We start from the raw sequence: 18,696 nt of genomic DNA on the forward strand, positions 1-18,696 counted from the left end.
AAGACTAAGAAGTTTTGGTACAAATATTGTTTGAGCTTAGGAAACAGTGAAATGTGCACACATTTAAGGAGTTCTGGAGATTGCAATGACTGCCCTGGTACTTACTGGACATGTTGAGATACGCTGCTCCCACTGGCTCATGCTCAAGCTCTCCTCCAAGGTAGTGCATTTCTTCATCACCACATCCCAGCCACAGTAAGGATCCTGAGCTCCAATACAAGCACTGCAAATATAAGCCCCAAAGGTCAACAAAAGGGCAGTTTGGTCTGTTCTATGAAATGCTAGCTACATTTTCGGTCCTACTTGTTATGAGCAAGAAAAGGAATAGGAACTGTGTAGGGACAAAGCAAACAAAAGTGTTGCAAAAATTAAAATGGGTTAAACATTTATTTTGCATATTAGAGATGGAGACTGGAAGAACAACTAATTAATAGATTAAAAATCAAGTAGTTATTGCATTTACAAACATGTGACATCTACCACTATATGGGGAAACAACTGGGAGACTGAATAAGTCAGGAAAATTCACATTTTATATAATTTTATATTTTATGAAGTAAGTTCTTCACAATAACTTTGTGGGACAGACAACAAAAGTATTTCTATTCCCATTTTTTTAATAGATGAGGCTGCCAAAGGCTCAAGAGTCTAATCCATGAGTACTTTTTCATTCAATTCAATTTGAACATAAATCATACCATATTTCTAATAATTCAGGGATATGAACAACATACTCAAATTTGAAGTTAGCAACACAAAATAAATATGTGGCCAAGGTCACACTAAAAGTGCCTTCAGTAAAATTTATCTGACTCTAAGCTCAATACTACTTCAACTATACCACCAAATAATATGGATGTTTCAGCTCACATATGTTATCACAACTACAGTCGATGTTTTGCAATTAGCAGGAAATAAAGTCTACCTTTTTAAAATTATAAGTAATTGGAGAATATTTGTGAGAAACAACATAATCACAACTTATATGTATGTACATATATACATACATATATGTGTTTAACAAATTTCCATTTATTGAAATAGTGACTACTTTCAACAGGTAAGAGTCATTTCAACTTGCTTTGTCTTTGTTTACTCATCCATCAAAAGAGCACATGAATAGATGATCACTTCCAGCTCTAGAATTATAATACTTCCACATGGGAATTTTTGGAGAAATTTACAGATCTTAAATTAAAATGTATTTTTAAGTACAGTATAATAATGCCTTTTGTGTATTATGTGTGTTCTGGAATATACAAATTGTTTTCCCTAAGCCGTAAAATCATATTAGACTGATTATAAAGTGTGAATAATTTATTTAATCTCTGTCTAAATGAAAGATTTCATACCCAAAATGGATATTTTGCATGAAGGTCCTTCATACTATTTGCCAAAGGAAAGGAAAATAAGAGATGGAGAGCAAGGCAAAGACAGTTATCAAAAGAAGCAGTAACAAAGTGGTAGTTCAAGGAAGTCAGTATACCCTTCCTTCAAACTATAACCAGTAGGAAAGAATTTTTCAGTTTTGGACTCTTGCCCATACCTAGGCTAGAGTTTTTCTTAGAATAAGAAATACAAATAATCTGCTTTATAGAGAACACATCCAAAGACTCCCAAGCTCAGCCAGACTGTTTTACTATGTAAGCCAGTTTTGTAAGCAGGGACTCTATAGCTCTCTCCCACAATCAGGTGAAATAACATTGTAGAGTTCAATATAGAACCAGTCCCTCCTGGCATATGGCAGATAGCCCACAAAAACAACACATTGATTTGGTGAGAAACATAAGGTCTTGTACTAGAAGTGCTTTCTCTAGTTCCTTTCCATGTTACCATTATGCCCAACATTTATATAAAAGAATACTGTCATTTGGGAACGAGAGAGGAACAATCATCAGCATATTGACAATTCTTGTATCATGTCATTACTTAGAAATTTCCATTCAGTAGTATTTACCTACCCATGTACCTTAGAAAAACAACCACCAAAAAGGAAAAAAATCTAAACTCTCAAACAATAAAAGGAAAATAAAACAATACACAAAAAACAATATCTAGGAACTAAGAGGAAGAAAGGGCAAGGAAGCCAGTGCTATGCAAGTATTCCTCTTCTTTCCCTAAAGGATACAGAACATTTATTTTCAGTAATCACTTTACTACAGAGAAAATTTCCATCAATTCCTTTTTATTTTTAAATGTTCAGGTCCAAAGTCATCATTAATGCAAATACAGTCCCTTTACCACAGAAAAACTGGAATTCATTACATCATTCTATTTGTTTTTGCAAAAGTCTCTCCAATATGACATATAGTGTAGCTTAGAAAGGATTAGACTAGTCCCGCTTTGAGCTCACCTGACAAGATGCTACTATGTAAACATATATTGTGTTTAAATATGTATGTAAATATATATCTAAATTAGCAATAGCATTTTGTGTTCGATTTCACAAATGCTATCAGGAAGCTCAAGATCAAGAAAGGAACTTAGAGAATATCAAGCCCAACCCCTCATTTTATAGGTGAGGTCCAAGAAGACTGTGATTTGCCTGAGATACAGGTTTAGAAGTATCAGAAGCAAGATTTTGAACCCAGGCCCTCTGACTCCAAAGCCAGGGCCCTTTTCCCAGTACAATGTTTCCTCCAGAGATTTGATCTGATCAGGCAAATTTTTGCATTATCCCTATTCTGCCTCCCTATGAAAATCATATTGGATTTGGCATCATATAATGTATGATCTAGGTAGATAGGCCTGAAGCCAGGAAGACTCATCTTCCTGAGTTCAAATCTGGCATCAGATAGTTATTAGCTGTGTGATCCTCGACAAGTTATTTAAACCTATTTGCTTTAGTTTCCTCAACTGCAAAATTAGCTGGAGAAGGACATGACAAACCATTCCAGTCTCTTTGCAAAGAAAACAGAAAATAAGATCATAAAAGTACAAACAATGACTGAAATAACCAAACAACAATAATTTAAGATGCTGTTTCCAAAATAAAGTGAGGGAGATGTACTTATTGATTTAATGAGCTCTCTATATTATATAACAGGCTTCTAGTTATATAATTTTTATCAAATGGTCAACCTATACATGAATATTGGGGAAAACACAATCAGGACATATTTAAAGAGCTATGAAAAGTCATATCAATCAATTTTCATTTGTCAGTTATAAGACAGTTATTAACAAGAATAAAACTCCCCCAGAAAAATGGGAAACAAAATTTTGAAATTCCCTTCATTTTATGCTGTATCTTACTCCACATTCCCCTACAGTTTGAATAGCTTTCAATACCACTGAAACAATATGTTAGTGTTAACTATGGAAGTACTTTTCAGTATTTTAATGAATGATTGCCTGCAATAACATTGCTTTCTTCCTATAGTGACGATTATTCTTCAGAATGTTCTTAACTTTCCATTTAAAGAAAAAAAAATTGAGGGGCAGCTAGAAGGCACAGCAAATAGAGCACTAGCCCTGGAGTCAGGAGGACCTGAGTTCAAATTCAGCCTCAGTCACAATACTTACTAGCCATGTGACCTTGGGCAAGTTGCTTAACCCCAATTGCCCTGCCTTCCCCCCTCCAAAAAGCAAAGAAAAAAAAAATCATTGAATTTTCTTTGGGCCAGATATGTGTGTATAAAGTATTTGCATATGTTTGTATATGCATATACCATCTATGTGTTATATACAATGCACATATGTATCTTAAAATGATGAAAATGTATTTTCATGGTAGTGAAGTAATTTTGATCTATATTATTATTTATTATGGAGTACCTGGTTATTGCCACCTTCCATTATAATATATTATTTCTAGAAGCCAGGACATTTCTCTAAAGAAGTGTGGAAAATTATGGCCTTCTTGACAGCCCTTTCATGGGATTCATAGATATAAGTTCTCTTTGTACCACTTTCATATTTATATAGAAATTTAAAATATCTTTTTAGTGGAAATTCCCAAGGATTCTCTGGTTTAATATGATATTCTGGACATATCTGAGTAGAGAGGATTTTTTTCAGTTGGAAAGTCACTGTGGATTGAGCTTAAAAGTAGAAATGTTGCTGATATGTGTACATGGATTTTATTTATATCTTTTGAATTACAAAATTCTATTTTTTTGTGAATCTAACACAAATTATTTGAGTGAAATAAATGAACAGATGAAATAAAGATACATACTTTCACCTAGATTTTCACACTATTTCTATAAATCTGAAAATAACTGCAGATTCATTCTCCATCCATACTTGGGGTGGGGATTATCAGCAGAACTCCTAGTAGACATACCCACATTGATTAGATCACAGACCTATTGATACTGAAATATTAGGGTACAAATTCATCCCCATTAATTCCAAGGAATACTGGGTAAGCAGCTGCCTTTACTTCAGTTTTTATTTGTTTTTGTCATGAGTTTTATAATACACAGTGTAAATTGTAAGTGTTGCATATATTAACACAATTGTTAAACAATGTTTAATACACATTTATTTTAAAAAATGACTCGTAAGGGGCAATTAGTTGATGCAGTAGCATGCTGGGCTTGGAACCAGGAACACTCATCTTTGTGAGTTCAAATGCAGCCTCAGATACTTGCTAGCTGTGTGATGCTGGCCAAGTCACTTAACCCTGTTTGCCTCAGTTCTATCAAATATCTATCAAATAAGATGCAGAAGGAAACAGCAAACCATTCCAGTATCTTTGTAAAAAATAAATGACTGTTTAATGTTATTATTGTTGTTTTTTAATAAGGTTATACTCTGGTCTTTTTCATGATTATAAAATAGTTTTAAAAGTAAAATCCCTTTTAATCAGTCAGTCAACAAGCATTTGTTAAGAGCTTACAATGTACCAAGCGTTGTGCTCAGTGCTAAGGATACCGACAACAACAGGCCAAAACAATCCATGTCCTCAAAAAGCTCACTTTTTAACGTAGGTGAGGACTTACATATAACTAAGTACATATACGGCAACTGGAGAGTAGATTAAAGATGAAATGTAACCAAGGAAGGAAATAGCATAGTAGCTGTGGGGGCAGGAGCGGGGGCTAAAAAGGCCTTGTGAATTAGGTAAGGTTTGAGGAGACTTGATGGAAGTTAGAGAAATAAAGATGAAGAGGGAGATGATTTGAGGAGGTTTAAATGACAAAAGAGACAGCTTTATATTCAATCTGAGAATTAATAAAGAGCCCTGAAAATCAACTGAGCAGGGGGCTTGGCATGGGCAGAACTATGCTTGTTTATAATAGGTGTACCAAAAAATGTTTGCTGAATAAACTGACAAATGAATAGCAGATATTATAAAAATTGCTGTGTTTTCAGTCCTTTAAATATAAAGTAATAAGCAAGTATATAACAAAGTAGCCCACAGTATCCACAGAAACTGGCAGTTTGGAAGTTAGCAGGATGGAATGTTTCCCTGCTGGTTGGCTCTTTCAGTACTTTCATTAAATTATAATCAAGAAACACAGGAAATGGTCTGAGTCATTTGATTTAAAGTAGATTCAGAATAAATACAGCATTTAATTTCTACATATCAATGCCATTACAGGCATCATTCAGAAAATATGCTGTGGAAACCAAATGGAACAGGTGCCATATGGAGGCATGCTGGTCGACTGACTATATACCTAGCCTATACATTACAATGAATTTAAGCTTTTCAGAAAAAGAAGTCAGATTCATTCAAGTTATATATATCAGTGTACCTGAAGTGTTTACATTTGGTTTTTATTTGTTTGTTTAGTATAAATTTCATTTTAGGAATACCTTCACTGTAAGTAAAATGCTTCCAGAAAAAAATTATTTGTCGACACCTGGTACCAAAATAAAAACTATACAGACAGAAGGAAGGAAAGAGAGAAGAATAAGGGAGAAAGGAAGGGAGGTAGAAAGAGAGGGAGGGAAGAAAGGGAGATAGAAAGAGAAGGGCCTTGAGTCCATGTCACATAAAGATTGTTTGACAGAAATTAGGATGTTTATCTTGGAGAAAGAAATACTAGGGAAGGGTAGGGTGAATTTTTAAAAATCTGTCATGTGGGAGAGGAAAGAACTAAAATTTGCTGAGAGGTATGATTAAACTTGATTTTAGGGGACAAAAATTTCTATCCATTAGAACTGTCCAAAAGTAAAAAGAATTGTTGTGGGTTATCTCCTACGTGGAGGTCTTCAAACAGACAGATGATCACTTACTGGAAAGGTTATAGTGGGAAATAATTTAAGTTAAGAGTTAGAATAATCTCTAATTTCTTTTCTAACTCTATAATTCTGTAAAGTATCATGTAACTTATATAATGTATGATGTTCCTGATACAGAATTGGACTACTGACAATGCATTTGTTTCTCTATGGTAAAATCCATTATTTTGAAGTTTTGATTATTAAAATTAGGGGACAAAAATAGTATGACTTCATTCCTGGAGCTCAATTCTCTGGGCTTTTCCCATCTCCTTGCCAGCAGCAGCCTTGCTTTCCATTCCAACCTTTCACCCCTAACCTGCCCCTTTCCAGTTTTCCCCTTGGTGTCCTCTTTCCCCAGTCTCCTCAGAATGTAAGCCCTTTGATGATAGGCATTTTCTCAATTGGTGGCATTTTGATCCCCAGACCTTAGTACAGTGCCTGGCACTGTACCATAAATGCCTTATTTATCCAACAAATGCATTAACTATCTAATTTCCTATTATGTGAAGTAGAAATGCTAGCATTACTTATATGATATTGACAAATCGAGAACAGATCCTGTTTACTTCGTGTAGTTTGTTTATATCTTTGAGCAGAGCAAGAGATTATTCATCTCAAAGATTTGTAAATAGAGGAACTACTTGCTATTTTCCTCCTCAAATTTTGAGATTGGTAGAAAGCATATGTAAGAGGATAAAACTCAACTGTCAGGATGGCACTTCCCAAGGGTGAGCCAGGAGGGTTAAACATGTTTGGGAGTTCAGAGTGCTCATCCATATGACATAAATTCCCTTTCCAGGCACTATGTTACAGATCAGATCTTGACTTATTGGAGTGACATTGACCTCATCCTTCCTGAGCAAAGTAGTGCTTATCATGCATTGTAAGGGTGAATGCCCAGGACAATCATTCAAGGTTGATATGTGGCTGGTCATACATTTGTTGTGGGATTTTTTTTTCCACATCATGTACAAATAAGAAAATAAATGAGAAGTACTGAGCATTTTTTACACAAATATAATAATAATGCAGAAAATGCTGACTGCCCTATTTATAAAGCCATAATCTCATGGCAATTCTGCTTCTGGCTATTAACATGAAAATTTTTCAAATATTTAATTCAAAAGGCATTTATTAAGCTCTTTTTATGGGCAAGTCTCAAATCTCAGTTTGCCTCAGTTTCCTTACCTGAAAAATGAAGATAATAATTGTATCAATTGTTGTTTTTGAAGATTATGAGAAAAGTGTGAAGAGCTTAATGCAGTGCCTACCACATTAAAAGGGCTATCTAAAAGTTAGCTATTATTCTTACAGATATAAGTCACTGTGCTAGACACTGGACATATTGAAATAACATCCCCGTTTCTATATAACAAATGTGCTCAAACCACATCTGTAACGTTCAGTTATAGGAGACACATTATGGGAGTGATATTAAGGGACCAGAGAATTGCTAGGAGAGAAAAAAGTAGGATGCTTGAAGAGCATGAGACCTTATCAGCAGGGGTTTGTGGGATTGATAAACTAATAGTATTTGACTTTAGAGAGAAAATGTTTGTGGGGTTTTTGTTTGGGGTGGGGGAGAAGTAGGGGAGTGGAAATTGTGATGTTCAATGTTTGAAAGTCTGGCACGTGAAAGAGAGTTTCAATTTTTTTTTCTGTTTGGTCCCAGAGAAGAGAGGTAAGAATAATGAGTAAAAAGTTGCAGATAATCAGTTTTTGGCTACATCTAAGAAAGACTTGTTAAGCAATTTGGGTACGAATGAGCTGTCTTAAAAGGCTATATCTTCAAGGAGAGTCAGGATGGTATTTATTAAGAATCTTCTAGAAAGGATTCCTGTTCAATTACTGGTTGGACTAAATGAACTCTTGGGAGTGAATGACCTCTCCATCTCCGAAGTTCTATGCCCTGAGCTGGAGTGAATGGCTATATTGAAGACAGAGTGATCCAAGGTAAAAAATTGAGATATTTTACAAAATTAAAATTAGTTTGGGTTTTAAATGCCCCTAGAAATTAACTTTAACCTTAATGTCTAATATTTTTCTCCATCCCCAAATACTTTTATTTTGTATGATCTATTATGTAAAATCATCACTATAGAGCCCTGAAATACACTCAAATATAATTCATGAGACTGGTTTTTACATTTAATTTTCAGAAGATAGCAATAATTTCATAATATTGGGCCAACATATAAAAAAAATTGAGTCCCTAAGATTAAACAGTAAATGTCACAAAATCAACCCAGTCACTATCTCAGATTCCAATTTATCACCTGGAAAGCAAATTAGCATTGATGACCCTACAATAAACATGTTATATAAACTATTAGGAAAGTCATTTTATTTTTCTGGTCCTCATTTTTTCCAGCTATAAAGTTAAGGAAGCTAACATCAAGTGAAACCACTTCGGGCTGCCAGGACCCTACTCTCAATCTTTCTGCCAAAGTCCCCTTCCCTCTTTTCTCCTGTGCAGTTGCTTATTCCTTTCCTCTCAATCCCTATTCTTACCAGAGGAATTCCAGAATTCTTGCTCTACTATGAGCCATATTTCCACTACTGCTGTCCTAATGGTACTGAGCCAGTCTGCTAAATATTCCTTGCATTTCAGGGTCATCACACCAATATATCTTAATCACTTGTGGGCCCTACCAAAAGCCATTTTGCTGAGGAACCTTAAGACTTCCACGTCTTTCCATTCATGATGCAAATAGATTTTTCTATGTATTTTGTCTTCTCCAATTAGAGTGTGAGTTCCTTGAAAGAAGAGCTTGTTCCCTTTTTCATATTAGCATCCCTAGTGCTTGTAGCCATTAAATAAATGGTTTTTCATTCATGTAAAGAGGTTGGATCGGTCACAGGGATAGGAAACCTGTAGCCTCAAGGCCACATGTGGGCCTCTAGGTCCTTAAGGGCAGCCCTTTGACTGAATCCAAGCTTCACAGAACAAATCCTTGGGGTGGCCTTTTGACTAAGTCCAAGTTTTACAGGACAAATTCTTTTATTAAAGGTATTTGTTCTGTGAAACTTGAATTTAGTCATACATCTGCACTTGAGGACCTAGAGGGCCACATGTGGCCTTGAGGTTGCAAGTTCCCCACATCCGGACTAGGAGATCCATAGATACTTTGTTACTCTAATATTTTATAGTTTCCCAGGGGGTGAGGGGGACAACTCTGGATTTACAATTCAGATCAGTAAATTCGTTTTCCAAAAGAAAAGGAAAAGAATAACCTTTTAAATTTCAGGGTTTTTTTTCCTAGTATCCATAATTTGGATTACTTCTATTACTTCCAGAAAACAAATGCTAGATAAAAAGCAATAAACACAAGTCACCCACCAGGATATAATCTACAAAATAGCTAATGAGGTTTTTCTAACAAACAGGACCCAGCTTGAAAAGTCTGTCCCTGCAGGTGTTAATTGACTGGTCAGTGAGAGATCACTAACACTAGCTGGGAACATGGTAAATGTGGCAGTCACTGTGTTTTTTAATGATCAAACTGCATCTGTATTATTTTATTCAGTTCTGGGCTGCCAATGATTTTATACTAAACACTAAGTATCTGGAGCTCATCTATATGAGGTTACCAAAATGGAGGGGTCTGGGGGGAGAGGGGTACAGAGCTGTATGTTACATAACAAGGATTTGAAAGGGTTAGTATATTTAGACTGAACACAGTAAGAATGTGCTGTCATGCAGAAGGTGTCTGGAGATTAGAGCCTGAATCAATGGATAGGTAGAGGTTACAAGGCATAGTAGGTTTAGTTTTAACAGAAGAAAGTATGTCTACTCTAAAATTGGAGTTGTCCAAAAATGAAAGATAGGTAAACAATCACTATGGCATAATGAAACAACTTTTGACTATAGGGTCAGAAGGTAAGGATTATATATTATTATACTTTACCATTCTATATTATTAATATATATTACATATTATATCCTGACCAAAAGGTCAGAAGGACCAAGCTCTGAAACTTTGACAGTTGACAGTCAATAAATAGCTTCTCTGGATCTCAGTTTTCTCATTTTTAAAATCAGAGCAATAATATTAATTATTATACATAATAAGGTTTTTGTGAGGAAATGTTAGTAACCTAAAAGTGCTGTACAAATGTAGTATTATATACATTAATAATGATAATAGTTCATGCAAAAAACAATCAACAGAGTGGTGAACTTGAAGTCCAGAGACCTGGGTCCTCTACTAGCCCTAGTTTCTGCATCTGAAAAATAAGGATAATATCATCTTCTTGATAGAGATGTTTTGAGGATAAACTGAGATATTATATTCAAAGTACTCTGCAAACTCTTCTGCACTATTCATTAGCATGCACAGTCATTAGTTTAAGCCCTGACCAACTCCCAACTAGACTACGATATACATGATCATTGATCTCTTTGCCTCAGTCCTTCTATCTACAGTTCATCTTTGTCATAGCTACTTACATGGTTTTCCTAGAGCAGAGACTTAATCTCACTCCCCTGCTCAATAAGCTTCAGTGGCTCCCTATTGCCTCTAGGATGAAATATAAACTCTCCTATTTGACATTTAACACTATCCACAACTTAGCTTTTGTTGTTGTTGTTCAGTCTTGTTGTTCATTCATTCAGACTCTTTGTGACCCCATTTTTGGAGTTTTCTTGGTAAAGATGCTGGAGGGGTTTGTGATTTCCTTCTTTAATTTACAGATGAGGGAATGAAAGCAAATGGAATTGATTTTCTAGGGTCACACAGCTAGTAAGTATCTAAAGCCATATATGAACTTAGGAAGATGAGTCTTTCTAACTCCAGGCCTAGTACTCTATCCACTGTGCCACCTGGCTGCCTCCCATTTTAACCACAATTTACCTTTCCAGGTTTATTATATGTTATTCCCATTCACACATTGTGTTGTCCAGGCAAAATGTCTTTCTTGCTGTTCATCATATATAACATTCTATTGCTTATCTCTGAGCTTTTATATAGCATGTTCCTTGTGCTTGGGATGTACTTTTTCTCACCTCTTCATCCTAGAATTCAACTACCTCACAGGAAGCTTTTCCTGATCTCCTCTGCTTCTAGTGACCCCCACTGCCCCATTGCCCAATCACTTGTATTTGCTTTGTATATAAATTTACTCATTCTCAGGTGTCCGTATGTTTTTTTCCCTTGATAGAATAAGGGCAGGGACTTTTTTTTTAGTCTTTGTATTCTCAGTGTCAAGCATAGTTCCTGGCAAAGTAGGAGTAATTTAATTCATGCTTATTAATTGGATACTTGAACCAAAGTGGACCTTTTCAGACCTGCTCTCAAGACCACTCTCTTTGACAACAACCAAACAAGCTGCTGGTAGTCCAGACACGGAGGCAGATCAATTCAAAAAGCAGAAGAGCATTTAGCAGAGCAGCCCTAAAGGAACAACCTTTAGTTTTCAAAATCTAGTGGTAAAATAATCCACAGCTGGAGAAAACATGGGCTAGAGTACAATGAAACTAAACACCACAGTAGGTCAGGGTAGAACTACTGCCCTGTTCAGACTCAGAACAATCCATGATGCAATCATATTCTGTGACATGAACACATTCTACCATATAGTAGGCATTTCCAGCTGCCTATAATTCAAAACATCTCCAATGGAAATCAAAGATTGTTAAGTTACAGTCTCTCCTGGGACAGGAAATAGCTTTACAGTGACATTAAGGGATTGAGTGCTACCAATAAGTTCCTTCCCAAAAGAATATTTCTGAGATAGTGGTTGGCATTATACTGCCATTAGACAAATCAACAAGAAAAATAAATGCATTTCTTCTGGACTACTGACTGAGAATGCATTTGGCAAATGCACTTAAGCATTAAGATGACTAATGAAGGCAGACCTAAATACCTCTGTTCCATCTAACTTCTGAAATGAGAAGACTGAATGAGACAATAATAAACATATGTGTTCTCTGTCTATATTATACATGTACTATCCACCATATACAAAGATAATGGATCTGTACAGATTCACCTGTACTCTCACATTCTTCCCCTGGCGACCAAAGAAAAATAGTTAGCATTTATGTAGTATGTAAGGTTTGCAATTTAAGAAATACCATCTCATTTTATTTTCACAACAACGTTGAAAGGCAAAGACTATTATTTTACAGAAGAGAAAGTTGAGGCACAACATAGGTTAAGTGACTTGCCCACACTGCTGGGCCAATTTCTAAGGCTAGAAATAAATTGAGATCTTCCTGACTCCAGGCCCAATACTCAGTCTACTGTGTCATGCAGTTGCAATGAATCTCCAGACCTCATATGGGACTTTTTTCTTTGCCTTTCTTATAGATTATTCATATAATGTTTTAGTACTATAACTATCTATTTAGTATTATAATAATCTGTGTTTGTGTCATATAGTCATACTAGAATTCAAGCTCCTGAAGGGCAGGAGTTGTGCCTTATATGAACATTATATGTCTCCCAGATCTCTACAAGGCATAAGTCCTTAACAAAAATTTGTTGAATTAGTTAATATATGAGATAGCAATCCAAATTTAGGGAAGAATTTGAGATATTAATTTGAACATGGAGATCTGAACCTATGAATTTCGTGTCCTTAGCAACTCTTTCTAATTAACTACAAAGTTTAGTAGCAGAGAGAACACTGAATTTAGTATCTGATGACATGACTTTGAATCATTATCTACTACTTATTACCTGCATGACCATTGTCAAGTTACTCGATATCTCCATGTTTTAATACCTTAATGGGAAAAATAATTGTTGTTCAGTTGTTCTAGTCATGTCCAACTCTTCTGGACCCCATTTTGGATTTTCTTGGCAGAGATACTAGAGTAGTTTGCCATTTCCTTATGATAGGTTAAAGTAAATTATTTCTATGGTCTCTTAATTCTAAGATTCAATGTCCATGAAGAAAGAAAAGCAGAACCACCTTTCTTCAATATGTTTCTCCCCAAAGAGTCCAAGCCCTTTGGGAAGAAAATATTATTTCATTTTTGTCTCTCCATTCCCAAGCCCTAGAATAACTCTTGGCACATAATAAAGGTTTAACAAATGGACAATATTAGATTTGGATAAAACAGCTTGCCAGATTGACTGTTGATCTTGGAATCAGAAAGATCTGGGTTCAAAGTCTGTACCTGACACTTACTAACTGTGTGCCCTTCAGTGAGTCCATTAATTTTATGTGCCTCAAACAACCCCCTAAGACTTACTTCTAGAGTTCTAGACAGGTTGAGACTGGATCTTTCTTGGTATAGATGGAGTTTCCCAAGTTGGAAAAAAACACAGCTTGGTTTTTTCTTCATATAAGAATACAAAGTAAAGAAGAAAAAAACTCAAGAATAGGGGAGACAATGCTAATCAGCACCATAGGTTACCAGAGTTGGGGAAAGCTTGCTGAAGAAGAGATTTGAATTGGAATTTGAAAAAAAGGATATAATTTATCCTTTATCTGGAGTAAGAGAGGGAGAAAACCTTCTACATAAGGGGAATAGTCATAAAAGTGGAAATATATTCAGATTCTGGGAAAGATAAATATCATTTGAGCCCAGGCTATGGTAATTGGTCCCTGTGGGCAAGTCAGCTCTCATTTCTGGATCTCTGTCTCCTAATTTGGAAAATGAGAGGATTGGGTCAGATAATTCCCAAGTGCCTTAGTTTATATGACACTGAAAAGTCCCGTCCAATCCACAGGATTCAGATTTAGCTGGAAATAACAATAGAAGTCATTATATCAAAATTCCCTCATTTTACAGATGAGAGACCTGAGGCCCAGAGAAGAGAAGTAACTTTCTACTAGTCAGTTAGTCAAAATATGCCTTTATTAAGCATCTACTATGTCAGGCACTGAGTTAATATGCAATAAGTTGTGATGGTTCTTGTATGGGAGAATAAGAGAGAACAATTAAGAATGTTAAGTTAAGATTGTGAAGTCCTTGGAGTGGGAAGGCCTAGACAATTCAATAGTGAAAGAGTTGCTGCTGAAGACCTTTGAGGAGATGGGTGATATATGTCAAATAGGTCTTTAGGAAGATTACTTTTTCTAGAGGGTATATGTAAAATGGGTTTGAAGAAAGGCTAGAAGAACAGTTAGAAGATTAATTTTAGGACCTAAAAGGTGGTAAATGTATTTTACAAGTTTTTTTTTAAACAAACATATTGAAGGGGTAAATAATTTAGACTAGGTCACAAGTCACATAAGCAAATATCAGACTATTTTAAAAAGACATCTGTTTAAAATCATAGCACATATGAAGGAAAAGATATTAAATAATTTACCCTGTAGTTTATGCTTTGTCTGATGAAACAATGAAATAACATCTTAAAGCACCGGCCCTGGAGTCGGGAGGACCTGGGATCAGTTCTGGCCTCAGATACTTAACACCCACACAAAAAAACTGGCTGTGTAAACTTGGGCAAATTACTTAACCCCAATTGCTTTAAAAAAATTAAAAAAAGAAATAACATCTTAATTAGTGTCTATCTTTTAAGAGTGCACTTATTGGAAAACTACCTATATTTAATTAGCATTTTAATATGACACTGATTTTAAAAGTATAGTATCATCTTATAATCTTTATATTATTGCTTTTGAGTTTGAATTTTAGATACTTGATAACACCATAACCACCTAAGATAAATTTTAGTTACAACCTTAAACTTTATTCTAGTGTTTATAAATTTTGACTCTGAGGTTGCTATTTCAGACCTGAACAAGTTGGACACAAATTTCAAATGAATTTCTTATTCAAAAGCAGGAGAAGGAGAAAGTAAGGGAGAGGGAGAGAGAAAGAGAAGAAAAGGGAAGAAGAAAAAATAATATCAGCAAATCTAGGAACCTTTGAAATAACTAAATGAGATGTCTTGGAATCCAATAATTACAATCAGACTTAAGATATCTTCTTTGGTCTGTTACTTAATGCAAACATCAATGTAAGACTCCACTCTGAATAAACACAAAGCTTAGTTGTTTACATTGGCATTCTCTATGGGTTTCAATCATCTAAATCATAGTCATGGTCATCTTGTGGTAAAGTTTTCTCCAGAATAAACATGTAGACTTTTTTGGGGAAAAGTTATAGCTTCCCTAAGTATAAGACTTCCTGAGGACACTGGTTCTCTAGGACAGTAAGATCTCTAAGTGTTGATCATAAAGAAATCATATTGTCCAGGAGCTCTAATTCCACATACAACCAAGAGCCACAGGGAGTTTCCATTTTCATGTTGTGACATTTACAGTCTTGTTTAGGGGTCACATAGGTGGAACAATATGCCAGGAATGACAGATGGCCAAGCCATAGGATGTACTTACTAATATTTTGACCTGAAAAAAGGTATGTTTGTATGTCTGTGAAAATGAAGGTAAATGTTCAATGGTCAAATTCATTGAATTAAAAGTCATTATTTAGTGGAATTTCTTGAATTCTAGTTACCCTCTAGAAATAAAACAAGAGAAGGAAGAACCAATCATTTATATCTCCTATTCCTTTTACCCCCAATGGGAATGTTCAGTGTGTATATGCATGTGTATGTTGTAAGATTTGGGCACCAGCAATTACATCTAGAGAGTTGCTATTCAGAGCAAAAAGAAGGTTAAAAATGCATTTCATATAACTAAACATCCTTTTTGTTTCTCAGACTATACTTGGGATTTCATTGGCATAGGAAATGCAAAGAGGAAAGTCCTTTTACCTAAGCAGATCATCAACTCTGTCTATCAATGAAGATCAGTAATGATTCTGTAACTTAGAATCTTATAGAGTTACTCTGGGGGTCATTGAGAGAATAGTTGGCTTGCCTTGGATTGACCAGGATGTTATATTTCAGAGACTAGACTTAAACCTGCTATGGCCAGCTCTTAATTCATTACATTACAGCATGTTGATGGAATCCTACTAAAACTGCCTCCTGCCCCAATAATCTAACTTCCATATAGACCCACTGAACAACAGGTTTAATGCCTCTAACTAGCCACCCCCTCCCATGAAATAGCCTAACTTCTTCATATATGCTTCACTACTTCTAGAACAACAGATGTGTCCATGAACTCATGTTTCTCAAAGAGAGCAGGTGTGTCCTTGTGATGGGATCCCAGTTACTGTCTCTAACTAGTCACTGCCCCCAGACCAATTCCTCATATTTCCCACAAAAAACAGCAGGTGCATCTGTGCACTCAATCACAACCACATCTCGTTTTAGATAGGACCACAATACTCAGCCAATTAGAAAGCAGCACCACCAGGATGCCCAAGCAGGATGGGACCCTAAAACAATAGAAGGAACTTTAACTAAGTAGGAACCTGAGCAGTAATAGTAAAGTAATAGTAAAGAACTGACCTAGAGTGAATTTATGACATAGAGAAGTTTATTATAATATCATTATCATACATATGTAACTCCCCAAGTGTTTTTTTTTCTGTATGCATTGTGGGTAATTGCATGTGCAGTTCCATTGTGGCTGGGACCCCTCCCCTATTGCCTAATCCCTTAACAAACCCCTCCTGTCTTTTAATATTCATAATTTCTGTTATGTAATTGCATCTTTACCCTATAAAAATCCATCTTGCTTTCTCTGAAGTTGCTAGTTCCTCTTGGAACTTAACCTGTTCCACAAGAGGTGTCAATTTCAATAAATGCCTATATTTGGATTAGAGGTGGTGTGATTCTGAATTCTTTGAGATGGTTCCACTACAACACATAATGAAACTGCAACAATCATGCTACTCAAACACAACCATATGCCTACATAAAATCAATCCACTCATTAACTAGTATTTATTGAGTGACTACTAAACATTATAGAGTTAAAAGGGGGAGCAAATTGAATAAGGATTGAGTACTGGGCTGCCTCTGATACTTATTGTTAGACCCTGGGAAAATAATTTTCCCCATGAGATTCAAGAAATTCAGGAAGACTCATCTAGTAAGTCACAGAACGTGACACGGCTTTAATTTTCCTTAAAGAGGATGCTCCTACGTTGATGAAATCAAAAACATTTCTCATACTAAACAATAATGATGATTATTGTTCATCTGCATGTATATACACATCTATCTATATCTATATGTACATTTTGAGCAATTAAATCATACCTGAAAAAATAGGGGTATGTATTCAAGGAGCCTGGGGAAAATCATTGATATTTCATAGCTACCTAGTTTTAGATTTCTGCCAGTGTAAAACATAGATAATTTTTAAAGTGGCAACAATGCAGCAAAACTTTTGAGGAAAAATTACTTGGTGGAGGAAGAGAGAAGAGTGCATATGCCTAGGTCTCCCTAACCTTCAACCATGGCTAGACCTTAAGAACTTTAAAGGGTGTGGAGGATTCTGGACTTCCCATTGAAATCCTAGCAACAGTAGCAACTGGATACAAGTCAGGCAGGCAGATTTCACATGGAGCCCTGGAAAGAAGCTAAACTGCACCTAAGGAGAATTTGAGCACTTCAAAAAGGGGGCAAATGGATTTCTAACATAAATAGCTGTGATGGAGTAATTTAATACTGTGTTCTCTGTACTTATGCTTACTTTCTCCTGGACTCTGTAATGTACTGTTGGGAGAATGTCAACAGACTTTGGAGGGGATGTTTTATTCCAAATGTTCATACTTTACAATATTAGTAAATGTCCCCTTTCTAATTTGGTAAAATAGATAGATGGATGGATGGATACATACATACATACACAGATAGAAACATAGAGTAATAGAAGAGTAAGCAAACAAATGAATAAAAGGCTAAAAAACAAATGGCAAAATAAATGAATATATAAATTAAAAAGATAAACAATTAAATTAATGAGCAGATAAATGAATAAACAAATAAATTTGGCAAGAATAAAACAGAAGCATTTATACGTTTGGCCTTCTTCCTCCTGTATAGAGGAGGCAAGAGAAAAGAGTAGAAAGATCACAGGACACCCAAGTCCTGACCCTGACTGAGCTGCTATAAGTACAACACTCCATATAATTTCTTAAGGCCTAAACATCCTAATTCCTAAAATGAGAAAGAGAATCAGAAGATTTTAAAGTTTTCTACCAAGATTGCATTTCAATATCTGAAATGATCAGACCTGTCATTTTAATGCAAACTATAACGATGTGAACCGAGGTCATTTATTTTCAGTACTGCTTCTTGATGACTTGCCAAAATAAATTGAATGAAAACTTCATGCAGGAAGGCAGAAGTTGCTGAAAGGTGAAACACTTAGGATCAGTGAACCCATAGGGAATTTTTTTTTATCTAATGTACCGTGGACATTTAACCTTATCTGCTTCAACTTCCTAGTCTTTAAAATGAGGATAAAGAATATTTGTAAGACTCTTTGAAAATGTTAAAGTGTTATGTAAATACTAGTCATTTTATTATTTCATTATCATTACTAAACAGGTGTACTTTGTGTCAACATGTAAATAATCTGTCAAAGCTTCAGTACTTCATGGAGGCTGTTTGGTACATGGGAAGAACAATGGGCTAGTGGATCTGACCTAGAATTCCATCCTCAATACTTACAGCCTATGCAAAA

General features: G+C 35.4%; 1 protein-coding gene across 2 annotated transcripts in view; it reads right to left on the bottom strand.

Moving 5' to 3' along the window:
• SEMA5A (semaphorin 5A) overlaps window positions 1–18,696 on the bottom strand; it is a 679,502-nt gene that overhangs the window by 133,768 nt on the left and 527,038 nt on the right. For both annotated transcript variants that reach the window (XM_069077034.1, XM_069077023.1), the window contains one exon: window positions 106–223. In XM_069077034.1, coding sequence (XP_068933135.1) covers window positions 106–223 — 118 coding nt within the window. The remainder of the gene's footprint in view (window positions 1–105; window positions 224–18,696) is intronic.

Source organism: Petaurus breviceps, unplaced genomic scaffold, assembly GCF_028583685.1.
Source record: "Petaurus breviceps papuanus isolate PSGF00001 unplaced genomic scaffold, PetGlider_PUasm1.0 151, whole genome shotgun sequence".
NCBI lineage: Eukaryota > Metazoa > Chordata > Mammalia > Diprotodontia > Petauridae > Petaurus > Petaurus breviceps.